The following is a 19,502-nucleotide window of genomic DNA, read 5'->3' on the forward strand; positions in this document are numbered from 1 at the left end:
AAATGCAATATTTGATATCTCAAAAAAAACCTGATGTGATAGACAAAAACTGATGCCAGATTTGGAATCAGCAACCCAAAATTACATTAAAACCGTTGGAATACCTTATGCCAGAAAAAGTGTGTTGACCAGTGATGATCCGCACTGCCATCCCCTTGGCCGCCCCGCGTCACCGCTAGCGGGCGACGGCCGCCCGGCTTCGCCGGTGCCCGCGGCACAACGACGACAACGCCGCGTCGTCGTCGGCCCGGACATCGTCTCGGTGACAATTACGCGACTGTTGGCCGGGAGTTGCGATCATTGTTATCGAGGGGGGTCCTTTTTGACGCGGCTCGCTCGGTCGGATGACCACGTGTTGCTGGCTCGTCGTCGATGTCCGCCACCACCACCGTCCTAGTCGTTTACGAGCGAGCGAGCGCGCGCAAGTGCAGAGACGAAAAAGAGGCAAAGGGAGGAGAAATGTTTAGTCGACTAAGATGTCTATTAAACGTCCACACTTTGCGGAGGGAAATGTAATTGTGCTCTGCGATCTTTCCGCTTTGCGGAATGTTGCTGTTTAATTGGAAAAGCCAAATCTTGAATTTGTGGTTATTGAACGGGTAGTACACATTGTGTTTTAATTATTTTCTGCTTGTGAAATGATATCCACCGTATCGATATCCTTTAATTTAATTCCTGGTCTGGGTGCATTAATTATGGCTAATGTTACTATTTGTGACATCGACATAATCGGCCATGATCAATCCACTGCTGGATGCAGGCTTCCCTAAGCCATCTTATAGTTCTGCTTAGCATCTGTAGGCGAGTCGATTTCGTCGCTCCATCTCCTAGGTGGACGTCCTATCGGGTGCCGTTCCTCGACTACAACTCCGTCACTGTTCTTGACCAATGGCCATCGTCCCTTCGCTTCATGATACGTACTTACTTTAATTAACAGTCAGTATGATTCATCTTACCTGCGTTATGTATGCGTGTACATTGAACTTCTTTCGCACCATACGTAGCCAACCGTGCTAAATCTTAGGTGCAGGGGAAGGACGACAATCTAAACACAAAGAGCAGTTCTAAAGAAATGAGTTTTTCAATCTAAACGATTTAAAAGTGCGCAGCTCCGGTGGCTTACTAACATCAGAAGGGAGAGCGTTCCAGACGGCCGCGGAAGCGCATCTGAAAGTGCGCGATGCGGCGACCGCCGTCTTTGTTCGATCGCCAGCCAAGAGCTGCTGCTGCCACGGGGATAACCGGAGTGCTCGTGACGGTCCGCGCAGGAGGTGAGCCTGGTGGAGGTGCAGGAGCTGGCGCGCGTCTCCGTCGGCCGCCTCACCGTGCTGCGCCAGGTGTTCCCCGCACCGCGCGACCCGGCGCACAGGTGCGAGCGCGACGGGCACCACGTCTCGCCGGCGCTCTGCGACCCCCAGGACCCCGCCTACATGACCCCTGAGGTGAGCCACGTGTTACCCCCCCCAGCTAAGCTACGTGTTACCCCCCCTCCCCCCCAGGTGAACCACGTGTTACCCCCCCAGCTGAACCACGTGTTACCCACCCCCTCAGCTAAGCCACGTGTTACCCCCCAGCTAAGCCACGTGTTACCCACCCCCCCAGGTAAGCCACGTGTTACCCCCCCAGGTGGGCCGCGAGTTACCCACCCTCCCCCCCAGGTGAGTCACGTGTTACCTCCCAGGTCAGCCACATGTCCCCCCAGGTAAAGCACGTGTCTGCCACCAACACAACAGAGACACATTCAAGTTAGTATGAACACTGGCTAAACCTGGGGTCGCCGGGTTCGTAGCGCAGTGCGCTAACCGCTGCACCGCCGCTCCCGCACACAGATAGAACAGGCACCATTAAATAACTGGTGTCAATGGATGGGTCAACTCCAATCATCTGGAGTGCACTCTGCTTGTCTAGAACTTGAATTGTCAAGTCGAACAGCACTTGCCCGATAAAGTCTGTTGAGGCTATACGGGGGGTTCTTTGTCAACACGTACACACCCCCCCACGCACGCACGCACGCACGAAGGTGCAATCTTTCTTTGCGCTATGGAAGTGCAGAGATGGCTGATTTCCAAGCACATCAGCATGCACCCTCGTCTGCATCTCCTTGCAAACGCACAGCCCACGTTTGTGTTTTCTTTGCCGCATTGTTTCAGTCTCCCCGCATCTTCAAATACAATCCCATTTGCAAATGTTCTCGAAATCCATTATGTAAAGTGTGTTTCCCCCCCCCCCCCCCCCATTTCAATCCAACCGAAGGTTGTTTTTCATTGAAACACTCTTTCAAGATATATAAATAGGGTGATGCCAATTATTTCTATTATTTACTGTAAGGACTGCATCAAATTCCGTGCCACGCGAAGTACAATTTATAGCACTTTGCCCATCTCTCAACATCCCACTTGAATTATTTGTGAATGTGCTTGTCTCTGTGTCTGCGTTGTCAAGCCATGTAGTCTGTGGTGTGTCTGTGGTGTGTCTGTGTGGTTGGGGAACGGTGGTGTAGCGGTTAGCGCGCTGCGCTACGAACCTGGTGACCCGGGTTCGATTCCCGCTCACGGCGAACACCAGTGACGATTATCTGAACCGGTCCTGGGCCTCCCCTAGGTTGACTCAGCCTCAAATGTGTATCTGGTGCGGTGTGTAGTAAACATCGCCACTAGGGAGACAAAGGCGGCCGTGACGATTATCTGAACCTGTCCTGGGCCTCCTAGGTTGACTCAGCCTCAAATGAGTACCTGGTGCGGTGTGTAGTAAACATCGCCACTAGGGAGACAAAGGCGGCCGTGACGATTATCTGAACCGGTCCTGGGCCTCCCCTAGGTTGACTCAGCCTCAAATGAGTACCTGGTGCGGTGTGTAGTAAACATCGCCACTAGGGAGACAAAGGCGGCCGTGACGATTATCTGAACCTGTCCTGGGCCTCCTCTAGGTTGACTCAGCCTCAAATGAGTACCTGGTGCGGTGTGTAGTAAACATCGCCACTAGGGAGACAAAGGCGGCCGGGTGTGGTGTTGGCTACCCACCCCCTCGTGTGGCGTGCCGGCCTTTATAGGTGCTCGCTAACAGCACTTGCTCCTACAGTCTGTTAAGGCTACACGGGGGATATTTTAAGATAAATGTTTGTGGGGAGTGGGAGTCACGGCAGTTAACTCGCTGCGCTACGAACCCAGCGACCCAAGTTCACTTCCCGCTCACGGCCAACACCCACTGATGAATATCTTGAGCCAGTCCTGGGCCTCCCATAGATCGACTCAACATCAAATGAGTACATGGTGCAATGTGTAAACATTAGCTCTGGGGAGACAAAGGTAGCCGGGCATGTGCCTGGCCAGCTACCTTCTTGTTTGCGGTACCGGCCTTCGTAGGTGGATCTTTGTGTATGGTTATGTGTGCTGCTCGTGGTGTGTGGTGGTTGTAGCTCATCACACAGGTGACCTGTGTGATCATACAGGGTGGGCCATAAGTAACCACCTGATTTGTTTTGCCAATAGGTTTTGCAAAAATGACATAAAAACAAAAACTCTAAATGATAGAAAATTATTTAATCGTGGAGATCCAGTATAATTACGCATGAGCCCCAGAACCTGCAATTAGATTTGTTGACGAAGGCGCTAAATGTGAAAATTAGCTTCATCTGACGTCATTAAATTAGTAATGAAAGCAATCGTCTTGGTCTGCAAGTTCAATGAAAGCAGACGAGTACTCTGGGTGACTTTGATGATCTCTGGACTGCAATTCTTCCACCAGCTGAGTCCTGTGCCAAGATTCGCCGTCGTGCGATCCCCAAATTGAGCGACACAGCATCTCCTCGTTGATGTTTCGGGTTCTTTTTTTATTGACGCTCTCCCTCCCTTGCTCGATAGAAGTTGAAGATCGACCGCTTCGAGGTCTGCCAACACGACGCTTTTCATCCGCCGTTGTTCTTGATTCCTGAAGTCGGGAAATCAACGCCCGAATACGGTGCGGAGTTGGAGCCATTCGGGTCTTAAAAGTTTAAAATAATTGAACAACTGTTCCTGAAATAAATTGTAACTATTCTCTCACGCTGCTGAGGTGTCTTCCAGTTCATCATAAACTTTCATGCTTCTTTATTTCTGCAAATAAAATTCTAAAAAAATATTTTTACACAAAATACCGCTATTTCAAATCAGGTAGTGACTTATGGCCCACCCTGTATTTGTTCAATGCTGGCAACTCAATCACTCTGAATGTGGCCTGTCACATCAGGATTGAGGAGTTCAATGGCTGGTCTCAATTGCACCAGATCAACTCGAATGATCTGGAGAGCACTTTGGCCTGTCTATAACTCCAACTGAAAGACCAACGGAGTTCAAGTCATCTTCTTGGTTCTTTCGGTAAAGGCACGTAGAAGGGAAATAATAAAATAATAAAAATAAAACATTATAAAATACAATTCTCACGACGTTTCGGCCACAACGTAAGCAGCCGTCCTCAGGTGAAGAACAGGTCTGTCGGTAAGACAGCGTCTGAATGAGCTCATCATTATTTCCCTTCTGCGTGACTTTACCGAAAGAACCAAGAAGATGAATCCCTGCAGTCACGAAAGCTTTAAATCGGAGTTCAAGTCAATTCGAGTCTATTTAGCCAGGCGAGAACTACAGATACCAGCATAGTGTCAATTGCAAGAGCGTCTTTGGTAAAAAAAAAAAAAAGGAGTTTATTTAAAAAAAAATCTTGCCATTTCTTTCATCTTTCAAGTTACTAAAGTAGTCACTTGAATTTTGGGCAATACTCTACCAAAAACACTCCTTCCGAGTAAGACTGTCCCAGAATTGCTCGTGAGTAGAAGATGAAAACCCACATTGCTGACAAATTAAAAACAACGTTAAATCTTTATCGCTGTACGATAAATACATCTTTTAATTAAATGTCATCTCACCAACTGTGACCGTATTTTCAGATCCAACACGTGCGATGATGTATGTCCTCAATTCCGCAGCAATTATTACATTAGGAATTCAGAGAAGTGAAATTTGGCCCAGGCAATCTGGGCTCCGGCCCGAAGAGGCATCCAAATTGAAATGACTAAAATACATGGAGACGTCCGTGGTGCCAGGGAGGTCGACGCGACTGTGGAACTTGAGTTTCCTTGGCTCCGAGCAGACGTGGTGGAGTACAAGTGTAATGACCGAAATTAACAAACACTCACCCTAAGCCAATGTGCAGCCTAACTGTTATTCAAAAGTAGGCCTTAGGTCTCCGATTTGCGGAAAGAGACCTTCACGGTGATTAGTCGGAGGGCAGGCTTTTTCTGTGATTGGAGGAAAAGGTTTTGAACCAGAATAGGCGGGAATTCTAGATTTGAAGCTTTCGTGACTGCAAGGATTCATACTCTTTGGTTTTGTCGGTAAAGTCACGTAGGTAAAAAATAAAATAAATGAAACCAACTAAATTAAATATATATAATTCCTCGTCACAGCCATATCTTGGACACACTTAAGCGGCTGTGCTTTCGCTACGTTGTCACCACCTGAAGAAGGACGCTTGTGTTGTGCCCGAAACGTCGTGATTTAATTCAGTTGTTTTCATTTATTTACTTTATTTAATAGGCGGGAAACAAAGTGGAACCCAGAGGCGACGGTTGGGATCCGTTAGAAGGGAAGGACAGGGATTGGCCAGAGGAAAAACATCTTCTTGGTTCTTTCGGTAAAGTCACGCAGAAGGGAAATAATGATGAGCTCATTCAGACGCTGTCTTACCGACAGACCTGTTCTCCACCTGCGGACGGCTGCTTGCGTTGTGGCCGAAACGTCGTGAGAATTATTTTATTTTATTATGTTTTATTTTTATTCTTTTATTATTTCCCTTCTACGTGACTTTACCGAAAGAACCAAGAAGATGAATCCCTGCAGTCACGAAAGCTTTAAATCGAAATTCAGCGGTAGCTTCTTGAATTTTAAGTGTGGACAACATGATTTCCTTTCTCTCATTGGGGTGTTTATTTATTTATTTATACATACTCTAGTTTTCTCCCACATACCACAAACTCGTTGATTGAATTTACCCCACATGCCGATGAAGGCCTCTCGTGAGAGAAAAAGAGTCCCACCGGCTAAAGGGCATTATTTAAACTACTTTTTAAACTAATTAACTATTCCTTTATTTTCAATTTACCAGGTAAGGCCCACTGAGCTATGTAGCTCTTTTTCAGAAGCGACCTGGCGACCACAAATAATAGCTCAACGAAGTGGCTCATCATCACGTGATGATTAATAGCAGTAGCCAAATAGTCCAAAAGCATGATGTTGATTGTAAATGTGGCCAACCCTCGCCTGGGGGGTCAAACTAAAGCTAAACTATTTTATTTTACCAGGTGAGGTCAGAAGTGATCTGGCCACAAATGGTAGCTCAACAAAGTGGCCTGTCATCGCGTGTGAATTTATAAGCAGCTAAACACTGAACACGTGACGTTGATTCTAAATGTGGTGGGGGGGGGGGGGACCAGAGGACCCGGAGAAAAAAACACGACCACGGGGAGAGAAAGACACGCAAACTACAAATATACAGCAGGCGTCAGGGTCGGGATCGAACCAACGACTTCCTCTGCATACCAGACGAGACGTAACATCTCGTAGTGAGATAATTAATACTACACAAAGCACATATATCCACATACAGCCACACGTAACAATTCTGCAATTAGATATATCAATTGCATGGAATGCATGCAACCATGAAGAACACGACAATATTTATACGTGTTGTTTATGTATGAGTTCTACTTAAGTGAATGAGTGTACATTAATGTGTGTGTGCATATAAATATCAGTCTGTCTAAATTTACGTGTGATTTCTGTGTGGTTGTAAGGTTTATATTTCTGTAAGCATGTGGTTATGTGTGTTCTATAGGGACATGTGTAGTCTTCGTTATTGTACGTGATTCTTTGTACTCGCGTGTTGTTCCACCTTGTATTCACGGTCGTGTCTGTCCGTACGTGCATGTGTGTGCGTGCGCGCCTGCGTACGTATGTGCGTGCAGGTGAGCAGCCTGTACATCTACGACAGCGTGGTGCTGCTGACCACCGCCTTCCACCAGAAGCTGGAGGACCGCAAGTGGCACAGCATGGCCAGCCTGAGCTGCCTCAAGCGCTGGACCAAGCCCTGGAACGGCGGACACTCCATGCTGGACGTCATCCGCCAGGTAGGGCGCTTGTGGTGGCGCGGCGCGCTGACTTCGGTGTCGCGCCGCCGATGCGTGCAAGGTGATGGCAAGACAATGACAAAGATCCCCCATATAGCCTTGAACAGACTGTTGGGGCAAGTGCTGTTATAGCGAGTAGCACCTATGAAGGCCGGTGTGCCGCACGAGGGGATTGGTGGCCAGCACCACGGCCGGGTACTGATTTAAGGCTGAGTCGATCTTCGGGAGGCCCCAGACCCAGTTCAGATATTCACAACTGTTCGCGTCATGAGCGGGAATTGAACTCAGGTCGCCGGGTTCGTAGCACAATGCGCTAGCCACTGCGCTACCATTCTCCGCAAGGTGATGGCTCAAGCACAGACATGCCAACCCCACACCTCTCCGTGTGCTGTGCCGGCCTTCATAGGTGCTCGCTAACAGCACTTGCTCCAACAGGATGTTAAGGGTATATGGGGGATCTGTGTCTTTCTCAGTGTATCTACGTGCATCTTTGACTGTATATGCATTAATCTGCGTGCGTCTTTGCGTGTGTGTGTCCCTTCATAGGTACTCGCTAGCAGCACTTGCCCCTGACAGTCTGTTAAGGCTCCACGGGGGATCTTTGTCTTTCTCTGTGTATCTACGTGCATCATTTGCTCTATTTGCATCACCTGCGTGTGTATCTGCGTGCGTCTGTGCGTGCATGAGTGTGCCTCTTCACAGGTGCTCGCTAACAACACTTGCCCTCGACAGTCTGTTAAGGCTACACGTGGGATCCTTTGTCTTTGTGTCCGCGGGGGGTTTGGCAGGGGCGCGTGTGGGGGCTGACGGGAGAGCTCCAGTTTAATGAGCTCGGCGTGAACCCCAACGTGCAGTTCGAGGTCCTGGGCACCAGCTACGCCGACGGCGGCCAGGAGAAAACCGTGCGCCGGGTAATGAGCGCTCGCAATCGCCGCCATGAACACGCACACTCATGGTCGGGCTGGGAGGGGGGGGGGCGACAGACGTAACGAAGCGAGTGCTAGGGGTACCACGACAATTTACTCGGACATTGTTATTTAGTTGTTTTTTCCTATGCAGGTGCTTTCTGTAATGAGTGCAAGTTTGGGGGGGGGGGTGCTACGAACTGCTGGGCAAGTTCACCCACTTCACCCTTCGGTTTTGGCGTTCACCCGTCGCAAGCAGTAAAAACGATTTGCCACGCGGTGTGCCACCGCCGAATTTCCCCCCCCCCCCCCCCACTCGAAGCTCTGGAGTCCTCTCCATATGGCGTTACTGGCCGATAAAGGAGTGTTTACATGTGGAAGAACAGAGCACCCGGAGGAAAACCCCACACGTGTGAGGGAGCAACGCTCTATCCCAGGGGTTGGCAACCAGAGCCCGGGGGCACATTTCTCGTGGCGTTGTTGGAAATTCTCACAAGTGTTAAAAACAATTTCTGATGCACCCTGTATTGAGGGGTTTTCTTCACTGAATTCTAAAAAAAATGGCTCCAACTTTGTTATTTTTGTTTGGCCGACCCACCACCGGTCTATCCCACGCAGATGGCACAGGTGGAGTCCGCATCTTGCCGCACTGCCGTCTTGTGACGAGCCAGGGTTATGACAGCTCGATGCCGACGGGAAGGGAGTTTGACGACAGTTTAACACCTAGCAGGCTTTCGCAACCAATATGATCCATAACACAGGTTTTTTTTTTAGTTAGATCGCGTAAAATATAAATGTGTCGTTAAACCCGCCACCACCCGACACAGCCAACTAGTAAGGTTTGTCACGTAAACAGAACGTGCCAATTCGTCACTAGTACAGCACGCCGGTGTGTTGGAGAGCCAAGCCACAACATTTACAATCTGAGTACGACGGTTCGTCAGTAATTACAACCGGCATCATCAGGCGGCAGCCAGATTTGTGGAGAAATCTTCTCGTTTCGTTCCATAGAGAGATATATGTGATGACGTCACATGTGAGCCCTTCACCTGGGGGAGGGGGGGGGGATTAATGAATACATATTAATTACAATGGGTATCCAATTGTCGGTTGGGTTATTCATTTGTGTGGGTTTTCTCTGGGTCCTCCGGATATCCTCTTCACTCATTAATTGGCCGAAAACGCATCTTTGTAGGGGTCTGCAGACCCTGGGCAATTGTTGGCACCGGCTTATAGCCCGGCTGTCTTCCCACTTTTGTCCTTCCTTTCCCGTGCCTCCGAGTCGATCGATGCCGTGCGCGTTACTAGTTGAACGTTTGTTATTCTCATTTAAAGGAGTTCCGAATTCTGGCTGAGGCTGCCTCATGAGCGAAACGAATCATGCTCCATGCAATAATTTCCGCTGGCCCACTTTCATAAAAGTTTTGCTTTTGGATCGATCTAGTCGTAAGCGTAGGCAGCCACATTTCAGCCATATAACTCTTCTGTATGTATGTGGAACTTCTTTCGCCACCGTACGTGGCCATTTGCATTTGCCTCCCCAAGTCACCACCGCACACGCACCGGGGGTCGACCGTGCAGCCGCCGGACTTCCCCGCATTCGCTCGCTCACGCCACTGCGGCCGTCTGGAACGCTCTTCCTTTGAATATTAGGAAGCGACTGGCGCTATGCACTTTTAAATCTACATTGAAAGCTAATTTCAACGAAACTGATTTTTGTGTTTAGTTGGTTGTCTCCCCCCCCCCGCACCTCTAATTAGCACGGTTGGCTAAGTACGGTGCGAAAGAAGTTCAACACACATACACTAGAGGGAGATCCACTTCAGGTTATTTTGGCCTACTCTAATCGGTGGTGCGGGAATTGGAGGAACATCCTTAAAACTTACATCATTCGCTGAATCACAATCATCTGCAAACAATCCAAATGCAAGACCCTTGAGGAACAGTCTCAACACTCCATGAGGCTTTCTTAGGTAAATCATTGGCATTGTTATTATTATTATGTTAATGAAATGTAGGGCAGTCAAACGTTTATTGCGCACCATCACACTAAAACGCCGTTGTTTCTCCCTCACCGTGAGTCATCACATCTAACATGCATTAAATAATTCAATTACATTGCAATTGTTATGAAATTAGATTTCTTTTCAATTTAAAACCCACTTAATTTTTGATCATGTATAGCCTTGCACGTGTGTACACAATACACTTAGAGTACAGGCATAATTTGCAGTCCTCAGTCCATCGCTAGATGAAGGCATCTGAATGCCACCGTCAGCCATGGGGGCTTTCGATCATACTTCACCACTTTGGTCATTGCGGGTTGCTGAAGCAGAAACGGGAGAGAGCCAGGAACCGGCTCATTTATCACTCGTCACAGATGCTAGCCGTGACCGGAATTCTAACTCGGGGGTCACCGGGTGCACAGTTGAAGCCACGAACCACCGCGCCGCTTCCTCCTCCTACACACCGTCTCTGCGGTGTGGTTGAGATACGGCCGAATGTAGACGCTACGGGAATTCACATGGTATCGAAAGGCGGTCGATCATGTGATGTTATCCTCGATTTGCACAAAAGGGTCAATTTCACTGCTGAATAAAAAGGTTTTTTTTCCGTAATTGTAAAAAAAAATGCCTTAATTATTTAGATGTAATGAGTCACTGTATCTACGATTTGATACGGATTTACAAGTTGAGGTCTACATTGTTTAGTTTGTTGTCTTTCCCCGGCACCTTTGGCTACGTACGGTGCGAAAGAAGTTCAACATACCCACATAGATAAGGTTATTATTCCCAGCCTATAGCACGTACAGAACGTATTATGGTGGTCGCGGCTCGGCCAACCAGTTTATGTGCACGGCAGCTCTTTTCATAAATTGCTTTTATTGTCCCCGTTTTTCTTATTTTGAGAAAAAAATATGTTTTGTTATAAAATGAAATAAAAACATCCACGTGCCTTACAACGAACGGCCACCCGATTACATTCTGCCAACGATAAGCCAAAGCTTTTGTGTGTTGCTTGACTGCGGGAACTACGGTGAAATCTCGATTTTATTTTTGCCCACTCTGCCGACGCCATAAATCATACGCCGTGGATTCTGGCGACCTACGACGATCGTGACGTTCGGTGGTCTGCTATGAACAGCTCGCGCTTTGGGACCCAAAGAACGGACTCAACGGAACCTTGAGAGACCGGCTCCTGGAGAACAACCTCAAGGGAGTCACCCTCAGAGTGGTTACAGTACTGGTGAGCAAATGTGGTAGACTAAAAGTAAACCATAAACTATTTTAAATTGTTACCAGGTAAGGCCCACCGAGCTATGTAGCTCTTCTTCTTCGTTCTTTCGGTAAAGTCACGTAGAATGGAAATAATAAAATAATAAAAATAAAAAATAAAAACATAATAAAATAATTCTCAGGACGTTTCGGCCACAACACAAGCAGCCGTCCTCAGGTGGTCGGGATCGAACCAACGACCTCCTTCATACGAGGCGAGGGAGATTACATCTCAGAATCCGGATCTTTACTTATACTCGAGATGGAATCTGATGAGCTATGAAGGCTTTTTTTTTGCAGACGTCCAGTAGGGGGCTGTGTGTCAGCAAGTTACATCAACGAGAAATACAAGAAAGGATGCAAGAGTAAGAGAGATAAGTCCATCAAGTTAATATAAAATAATAAAACAGATCTATAGATATAGCGAGTACAAATTGCACTCGTGGCGATAACACTTTGTCAATAACACGTAGCGGTGAAATCTTTCGAAATTCTCACCTATTATACATTATTTTATTTTATTATTTTACCGAAAGAACCAAAGAATAAGTCTACATTATAGACTGCCAGTACACTCACCCAGCTTAATAACCATTGCTACAGTCTACATAATAGACAGCCAGTATGCTCACCGAGGTTAATAACCAGACTACAGTCAACATTATAGACTGCCAGTACACTCACCCAGCTTAATAACCATTGCTACAGTCTACATAATAGACAGCCAGTATGCTCACCGAGGTTAATAACCAGACTACAGTCAACATTATAGACTGCCAGTACACTCACCCAGCTTAATAACCATTGCTACAGTCTACATAATAGACAGCCAGTATGCTCACCGAGGTTAATAACCAGGCTACAGTCTACATTATAGACTGCCAGTACACTCACCCAGCTTAATTCCCATTGCTACAGTCTACATAATAGACAGCCAGTATGCTCACCGAGGTTAATAACCAGGCTACAGTCTACATTATAGACAGCCAGTATGCTCACCGAGGTTAATAACCAGGCTACAGTCTACATTATAGACTGCCAGTACACTCACCCAGCTTAATAACCATTGCTACAGTCTACATTATAGACTACCAGTACAATCATCAAACGTAATAACAAGGCTACAGTCTACAATATAGACTGCCAGAACACTCACCCAGCTTAATAACCATTGCTACAGTCTACATTATAGACTGCCAGAACACTCACCCAGCTTAATAACCATTGCTACAGTCTACATCATAGACTGCCAGTACACTCACCCAGCTTAATTACCAGGCCACAGTCTACAATATAGACTGCCAGTACACTCACCCAGTTTAACAACCAGGCAAAAGTCTACATTATATACTGTCAGTACACTCACCCAGCTTAATAACCATTGCTACAGTCCACATTATAGACTGCCAGTACACTCACCAAACGTAATAACCAGGCTACAGTCTACATAATAGACAGCCAGTATGCTCACCGAGGTTAATAACCAGGCTACAGTCAACATTATAGACTGCCAGTACAATCATCAAACTTAATAACCATTGCTACACTCTACATTATAGACTGCCAGTACAATCATCAAACTAAATAACCAGGCTACAGTCTACTTTATAGACTGCCAGTACACTCACCCAGCTCAATAACCATTGCTACAGTCTACATTATAGACTGCCAGTACAATCATCAAACTTAATAACCAGGCTGCAGTCTACAATATAGACTGCCAGTACACTCACCCAGCTTAATAACCAGGCAACAGTCTACATTATAGACTGCCAGTACAATCATCAAACTTAATAGCCAGGCTACAGTCTACATTGTAGACTGCCGGTACACTCACCCAGCTTAATAACCATTGCTACAGTCTACATTTTAGACTGCCAGTACACTCACAAAACTTAATAACCAGGCTACAGTCTACGTTATAGACTGCCAGTACACTCACCAAACTTAATAACCAGGCTACAGTCTACATCATAGACTGCCAGTACACTCACCCAGCTTAATAACCAGGCTACAGTCTACATTATAGACTGCCAGTACAATCATCAAACTTTATGACCAGGCTACAGTCTACATTATAGACTGCCAGTACACTCACTCAGATTAAGAACCAGGCTACAGTCTACATTAGTGTTTTTTTATTTTTTTTTCATTTTTATCATTTTCTTTTTATTCACTTTATTTTTCTTTTTCTCTCTACGTGACTTTACCGAAAGAACCAAAGAATGTGGCCCAAAAAGTTTGTTTCTATGCTGCCATTAAAACACTTTAATAGTTGATTCATTAAGTTCATACGTTAATAGGTTCATATATTATCTCATTATTAATACATATTCACAATGCGTCTAACATTGCACCCTGCACAGTATTTGTGCACGATTTGAACTGTGGTTCTCTCTACATCAGGGATGGCCAACCCTGTAACAGACCAAGGGCCAAAAACCACCGAGAGCCAAGAGAAAGATCATAATGCCGTTACCCCCCCTGACATCCTGCCAGCAGGACCCGCCGTTCGTGATGATGTCGGACAACGTCCTGGGGCAGCCCAAGCGCTTCGTTGGCTTCGCCGTCGACGTGCTGGAGGAGCTGTCGCGTCACCTGGGCTTCACCTACGACGTCTACCAGGCGCCCGACAACAGCTACGGCCGCCCGGGGCCTGGCGGCTCCTGGAGTGGCCTGTTCGGGGAGATCCTGAACAAGGCACGGACACGCACGCACGCATGCGCACGCACGCACACGCACGCACACGCACGCATGCACACGCACGCACGCGCACGCACACACAAAGATCCCACCGTATAAACTTCAGCAAGCTGTCGGGGCAAGTGCTGAGTTGACCTATGCGAGAGCCAGGACCGGTTAAAATCATCGCCACTGTTATTGGTCGTGAGCGGGAATCGAACTCGGGTTGCCAGGTTGACAGCGGAGTGTGCCGACTGCTACACCACCACGCCATGTACGCACAAAGGCCCCCAATAGCCGCTAGCAGTATATTTACGCAAGTGATGGTAGTGAGTCCTTATAATGGCGGGAATAGCATACCCGGGGGTGGGTAGCTATCACCACCCCTGGCCGCCTTTGTCTCCCCAGTGACGCTGTGTACGCACCGCGCAAGGTACTCGCACACACATGCACAGTCTCACCCGCACGTACGTAAAAAAGAGAAAGACAAAGATTCCCCTAATAGCCTGAAGAGGTGGTTGGGGCAAGTGCTATTAGTGAGCACCTATGAAGGCCGACACGGCACACGAGGGGGTGGGTGGCCAGCACCACGCCCGGCCGCCTTTGTCTTCCTAGTGGCGATGTTTACACACCGCACCAGGTCCTCATTTGGGGCTGAGTCGAAGGCCAGGACCAGTTCAGATAATCGTCACCGGTGTTAGCTATGAGCGAGAATCGAATTCGGGTCATAGTGCAGCGTGCTAACCGCTATGCTACAGCTCCCCACTCTGACACGTATGCACGCACACATACACTCGCTTACTGCCACACAGTCTCGTGCACAGCCACACACGTACGCTTTCTTACTGGCTCACTCAGACGCGCACAGTCTCACTCACACACTCGTACAATGACCTTTACAGCGCTTATAACCCTGGCTCGTGAACTGCAACTTTCATCTCGCTCAGTGCTCTGTGTGCGGTGCGGAGAGGAAATTAATAGTGGGCAGCCACGCACAATCGTTTGGCAGTCATGAGCGCCACGATCACAAAGCGAGGGCCTCTAGTATGGATCCTGGGATCAAAATGATCACCACCTATAAGCCGCATGCAACAAATGTGACGCACACACACACACACCGCACTCTCCGCTGGCAGTGCCTGTTAGTATTGAAGTGAAAGAGAGGAGAAATAAAAACCAAATTTCACTTTAATAAATCCCGTGTGAAAAATAAGATGTCTGATGGTCATGTAATTCGTGAATGTGAGCATCTGCTCATTCGTCAGGCGCACACAACAGTTCTGTTAATGCGCGGGGTTTGTCCAAGCATAAACCGGAACACACGTTTTGGTGTGAATTAGGCGCTTAACTGTAAACTACGCTATTTTTTTGGTTCTTTCAATAAAGTCCCGTAGAAGGGAATAATAAAATAATAAAAATATGAAACAATATATTTTTTTATTTCCCTTCTATGTGACTTTACCGAAATAACCAAAAATATGAATCCCTGCAGTCACGAAAGCTTTAAATCAAAATGTAAACTAAGCTATTTTTTCTTTTCTAGGTAAGGCCCACTGAGCTCTATAGATCTTTTTCAGAAGCGAACTGGCCACAAATGATATTTCAACGAAGTGGCTTATAACGTGGAAATTTATAGCACCCAAATACTCTAAACGCGTGATGTTGATTCTAAATGTGGAGTGAAAACCCGTAGGACCCAGAGAAAAATCCACGCGACCACGGGGAGAGACGTGCAAACTCCAAATATACAGCAGGCGTCGGAGTCGGGATCTAACCCACAACCTCCTGTATGCAAGGCGAGGCAGTTAATTAATGTAACCCCGTGAATATCCACGATTTGGAATCGCGATGCGAGCCAAAGATACATTTTGGATCTGGTCTTCTTCCGTCTCGTTAGAATTGTCTTTACACATACATTTTTTAAAATGTCTTAGTTGATTAGGCATATTGGCTCTCCAGACCAATATTTAACCACTAAAACCTATACTTTCGGTAAAGTCACGCAGTTAGAAATAAATTAATATAAAACAAATCACGACGTTTCGATTGCAACACAATCGATCATCATCAGGTGGGAAAACCACAGCACTAAAACCTAAATGCTCACAACAACCGTGGACAATGCAATACATAAGACAACAAAATACTTTTCTTGTTCTATTGCTACTTCATTTATTTACCGATCACGTCCGCCGCCAGGTGGGCAGGTCAGGTGGGCAATGGGTCATTGAACCGCGACGAGCAATCAGCAGGGGCTTGCACGCACGTGCCGGCCCAAGCCAACTTAGCACGGTTGGCTACGTACGGTGCGAAAGAAGTTCAACACACATACATGCTTTCCTTAGCGCCCTCCGATGTGCACCGCGTCTTCCTCCCACCGGGCACGCGCGCGATAAGCCGTCCCCTTTCCTAAGCGTAATCCCGAGCGTGCGCCGCTCTGTCTCGGCAGCGCGCGGACGTGGGCATCGGCGCCGTCACCATCACGCCGGAGCGCGAGAGCGTCGTGGACTTCACCAAGCGCTTCATGGACCGCGGCGTGGCCATCATGCTCCGCGAGCAGCACCACCACCAGCGGCACGGCGACCTCTTCTCGTGCCTCGCCCCCTTCGCGCCCACCGTGTGGGCCGGCCTGGCCGCCTGCGTTCCCATCGTCGCCCTCGTCGTGCACAGGCTCAACACGATCGGCGCGCGACGGGGAGGCCCCGGGGGGACGGCCGTGGCCGGCGTGCCGGGCGCCGGTCCCGCGTGCCAGCGAGAGGGCGGCGGCGGCGTCGTCGGCGGCACCGTCGGCGGCGGCGGAATTCAGGGACGACCGGCCGGGGGCACCATGGCAGCGGACGCCAGAGGGAGGACGTGGCCCGGCTCGCTGTGGCTCGTGTACGGCTCGCTGATGCAGCAGGGTGAGCATTTCTACGGCGTAGGTTCTCGCGGCTGCTGCCCTGAAGTTCTTCGGTTCGTTTTTTTGTTTAGCCGTACCGCGTTGCGTTCGGCACGGTGGCCCAACGTGGGAGCGCGTGAAAAAAGATATCGCCGCTCACCCTACACTCGCGCTTTCGCCGCGCTTGCGTTTCGACACATTTCGAAGGGTCGTCACAGGTTGCCTCGTTGATGTGCTTAACCAACCTCGGGTGGCTTCTGCTTTTCCTGTGCCCCCTTCTCTCCCTGTGTAGCTGCCCCCGGTTTCTCCGCGCCTGATCACCCACGGGTTCCTTCTCTATCCCAGTTTAACCCTCCCCTGGGTGGCCTGTGTCTTTCCCTCACGCAATTCCTTTCCCGTCATTGTTTGCCCCCCCCTCCCACTGCAATCCCCCCTCCCCCACCCCCCGCCCCTCCCCTCCCCCCTCCGCGCTGCGCCCAGGAGGGGAGCTGGTGCTGATGTCGGTGTCGGCGCGGGTCATGGTGGCCGTGTGGTGGTTCTTCACGCTCATCGTCGTCTCGTCCTACACGGCCAGCCTGGCCGCCTACCTCACCCTGTCGCGCCTCACCAGCCCCATCAGGTGCGTATCCACAGCCGGGCGCTCCGGCCGCCACCCTCCTCTGCCCAGCTTTGCCACCACCGACTCTCTGTGATGCTGACTGAACCTGTGCGCACAGTCATGTTTCCCGTTCTTCACCTGTTCACTGCAGGCGGACGGAGATCCCCTCGTGTGTCCGAGTGTTCACCTGCAGGAGCTCACGTGACAGACGGAAACCCCCTCGTGTTTCCGAGTGTTCATCTGCAGGAGCTCACGTGACAGACGGAGATTCCCTCGTGTGTCTGAGTGTTCACCTGCAGGAGCTCACGTGACAGACAGAGACCCCCTCGTGTGTCCGAGTGTTCACCTGCAGGAGCTCACGTGACAGACAGAGACCCCCTCGTGTTTCCGAGTGTTCACCTGCAGGAGCTCACGTGACAGACAGAGACCCCCTCGTGTGTCCGAGTGTTCACCTGCAGGAGCTCACGTGACAGACGGAGACCCCCTCGTGTGTCCGAGTGTTCATCTGCAGGAGCTCACGTGACAGACGGAGACCCCCTCGTGTGTCCGAGTGTTCACCTGCAGGAACTCACGTGACAGACAAAGACCCCCTCGTGTGTCCGAGTGTTCACCTGCAGGAGCTCACGTGACAGACAGAGACCCCCTCGTGTGTCTGAGTGTTCACCTGCAGGAACTCACGTGACAGACAGAGACCCCCTCGTGTGTCCGAGTGTTCACCCCCCCCCCCACCCCGTGCGTCCCCGCGCCCCCCCCCCCCAGTTCTCTGCAGGAGCTGGCGAGGCAGACGGAGATGTCGTACGGCACGGTGCTGCACTCGAGCCTCTACGAGCAGCTGCGAGCGCGCGCCGCCAACCCCGTGGGGCCTGAGCACGGCACCTACGCCAAGCTGTGGGAGGCCGTGAGCCGCAACAACGGCTCCGACAACTGCGTGCACAACCTGGACGAGGCCGTCCACCGGGTAGCGACCGCACGGCGGTCACGTGGGGTCACGCGCGGGGTCACGCGCGGTCACGTGGAGTCACGCGGGGTCACGCTGGGTCACGCGGTCACACGCGGGGTTACGCTGGGTCACGCGGGGTCACACGCGGGGTTACGCTGGGTCATGCGGGGTCACGCTGGGGTCACACATGGGGTTACAGCAGGGTCACGTGGGGTCAGGTTGGGCCATGCGGGGTCACGAGGAGTCATATGCGGGGTTAAATAGGGTCACGCGGGGTCACGCCGGGGCCATGCCGGGGTCACGCGGGGTTACACGGCGCAGCGCCGTCCACTCTGTTGCTGCCAATTGATGCCCGCACCGTGGGGCTATTTGAGCTGTGTGTGTGCATCCTGTGGCTCTGCAGGCCTGTCTGTAAGCTCGTATACTCTTCCTCTACATAACTCAGGAGTCCGTTACAACATGGCCCTACGGACTTCATATACATGTTGATATCATTATACATATACTGTGGCTCTATATAGCTCCCATATGTGCCATATACAATGTTGTTTTATGGACGTCATATACTCAACATGGAGCATTACAGACACGCAAATACTGTGTATCTCTATAGATATAAGCAGTGGGCCTTGTATAGGATTCATGCAATAGTGGTTCTGTCGACATATATATACTTTGGCTCTATAGACCTCATTTTTTTATTTGAAATGTGAATTAACACCTCGTGTGCCATATACTCATTAGATGTCGCAATCACTTATGATCCAATGATCAACTTCATGACCCACTAAGCACTAGCACACGAGCTGATGTCATCACTCTGTAAGCCTGATAAAGGGAGTGCAAGTTTATGCTACCCTTGATGCTGGCTTTATGAGTTGTGGGAATTAACATTAAACCCCGAGACTTGTAAAGTTGCCTTAATCTGACACTGTGAGCCTCAGCCGAACACATTTAGAACTTTAAAGGTGCCTTAGTCTGGCACTCAAGTGTACTGTTCCACCATTTGGTGGCTTTACGTGTCTGTATATCTATATATATAAAAGGGAAATTTGTGAATGTGTG

At 49.3% G+C, this 19,502-nt stretch overlaps 1 protein-coding gene across 6 annotated transcripts in view; it reads left to right on the plus strand.

The window, feature by feature from the left end:
- LOC133354336 (glutamate receptor ionotropic, delta-1-like) overlaps window positions 1-19,502 on the plus strand; it is a 255,216-nt gene that overhangs the window by 214,940 nt on the left and 20,774 nt on the right. For 5 of the 6 annotated variants that reach the window (XM_061571085.1, XM_061571086.1, XM_061571088.1 and 2 more), the window contains 8 exons: window positions 1,269-1,442; window positions 6,998-7,159; window positions 7,948-8,070; window positions 11,209-11,310; window positions 13,839-14,039; window positions 16,471-16,921; window positions 17,380-17,518; window positions 18,257-18,455. In XM_061571085.1, the coding sequence (XP_061427069.1) occupies window positions 1,269-1,442; window positions 6,998-7,159; window positions 7,948-8,070; window positions 11,209-11,310; window positions 13,839-14,039; window positions 16,471-16,921; window positions 17,380-17,518; window positions 18,257-18,455 (1,551 nt within the window). The remainder of the gene's footprint in view (window positions 1-1,268; window positions 1,443-6,997; window positions 7,160-7,947; window positions 8,071-11,208; window positions 11,311-13,838; window positions 14,040-16,470; window positions 16,922-17,379; window positions 17,519-18,256; window positions 18,456-19,502) is intronic. The other variant, XM_061571084.1, reaches the window with a different exon arrangement.

This window comes from Lethenteron reissneri, chromosome 47 (assembly GCF_015708825.2).
Source record: "Lethenteron reissneri isolate LAM-NWPU_2019-01 chromosome 47, ASM1570882v1, whole genome shotgun sequence".
In the NCBI taxonomy this organism is placed as follows: domain Eukaryota; kingdom Metazoa; phylum Chordata; class Hyperoartia; order Petromyzontiformes; family Petromyzontidae; genus Lethenteron; species Lethenteron reissneri.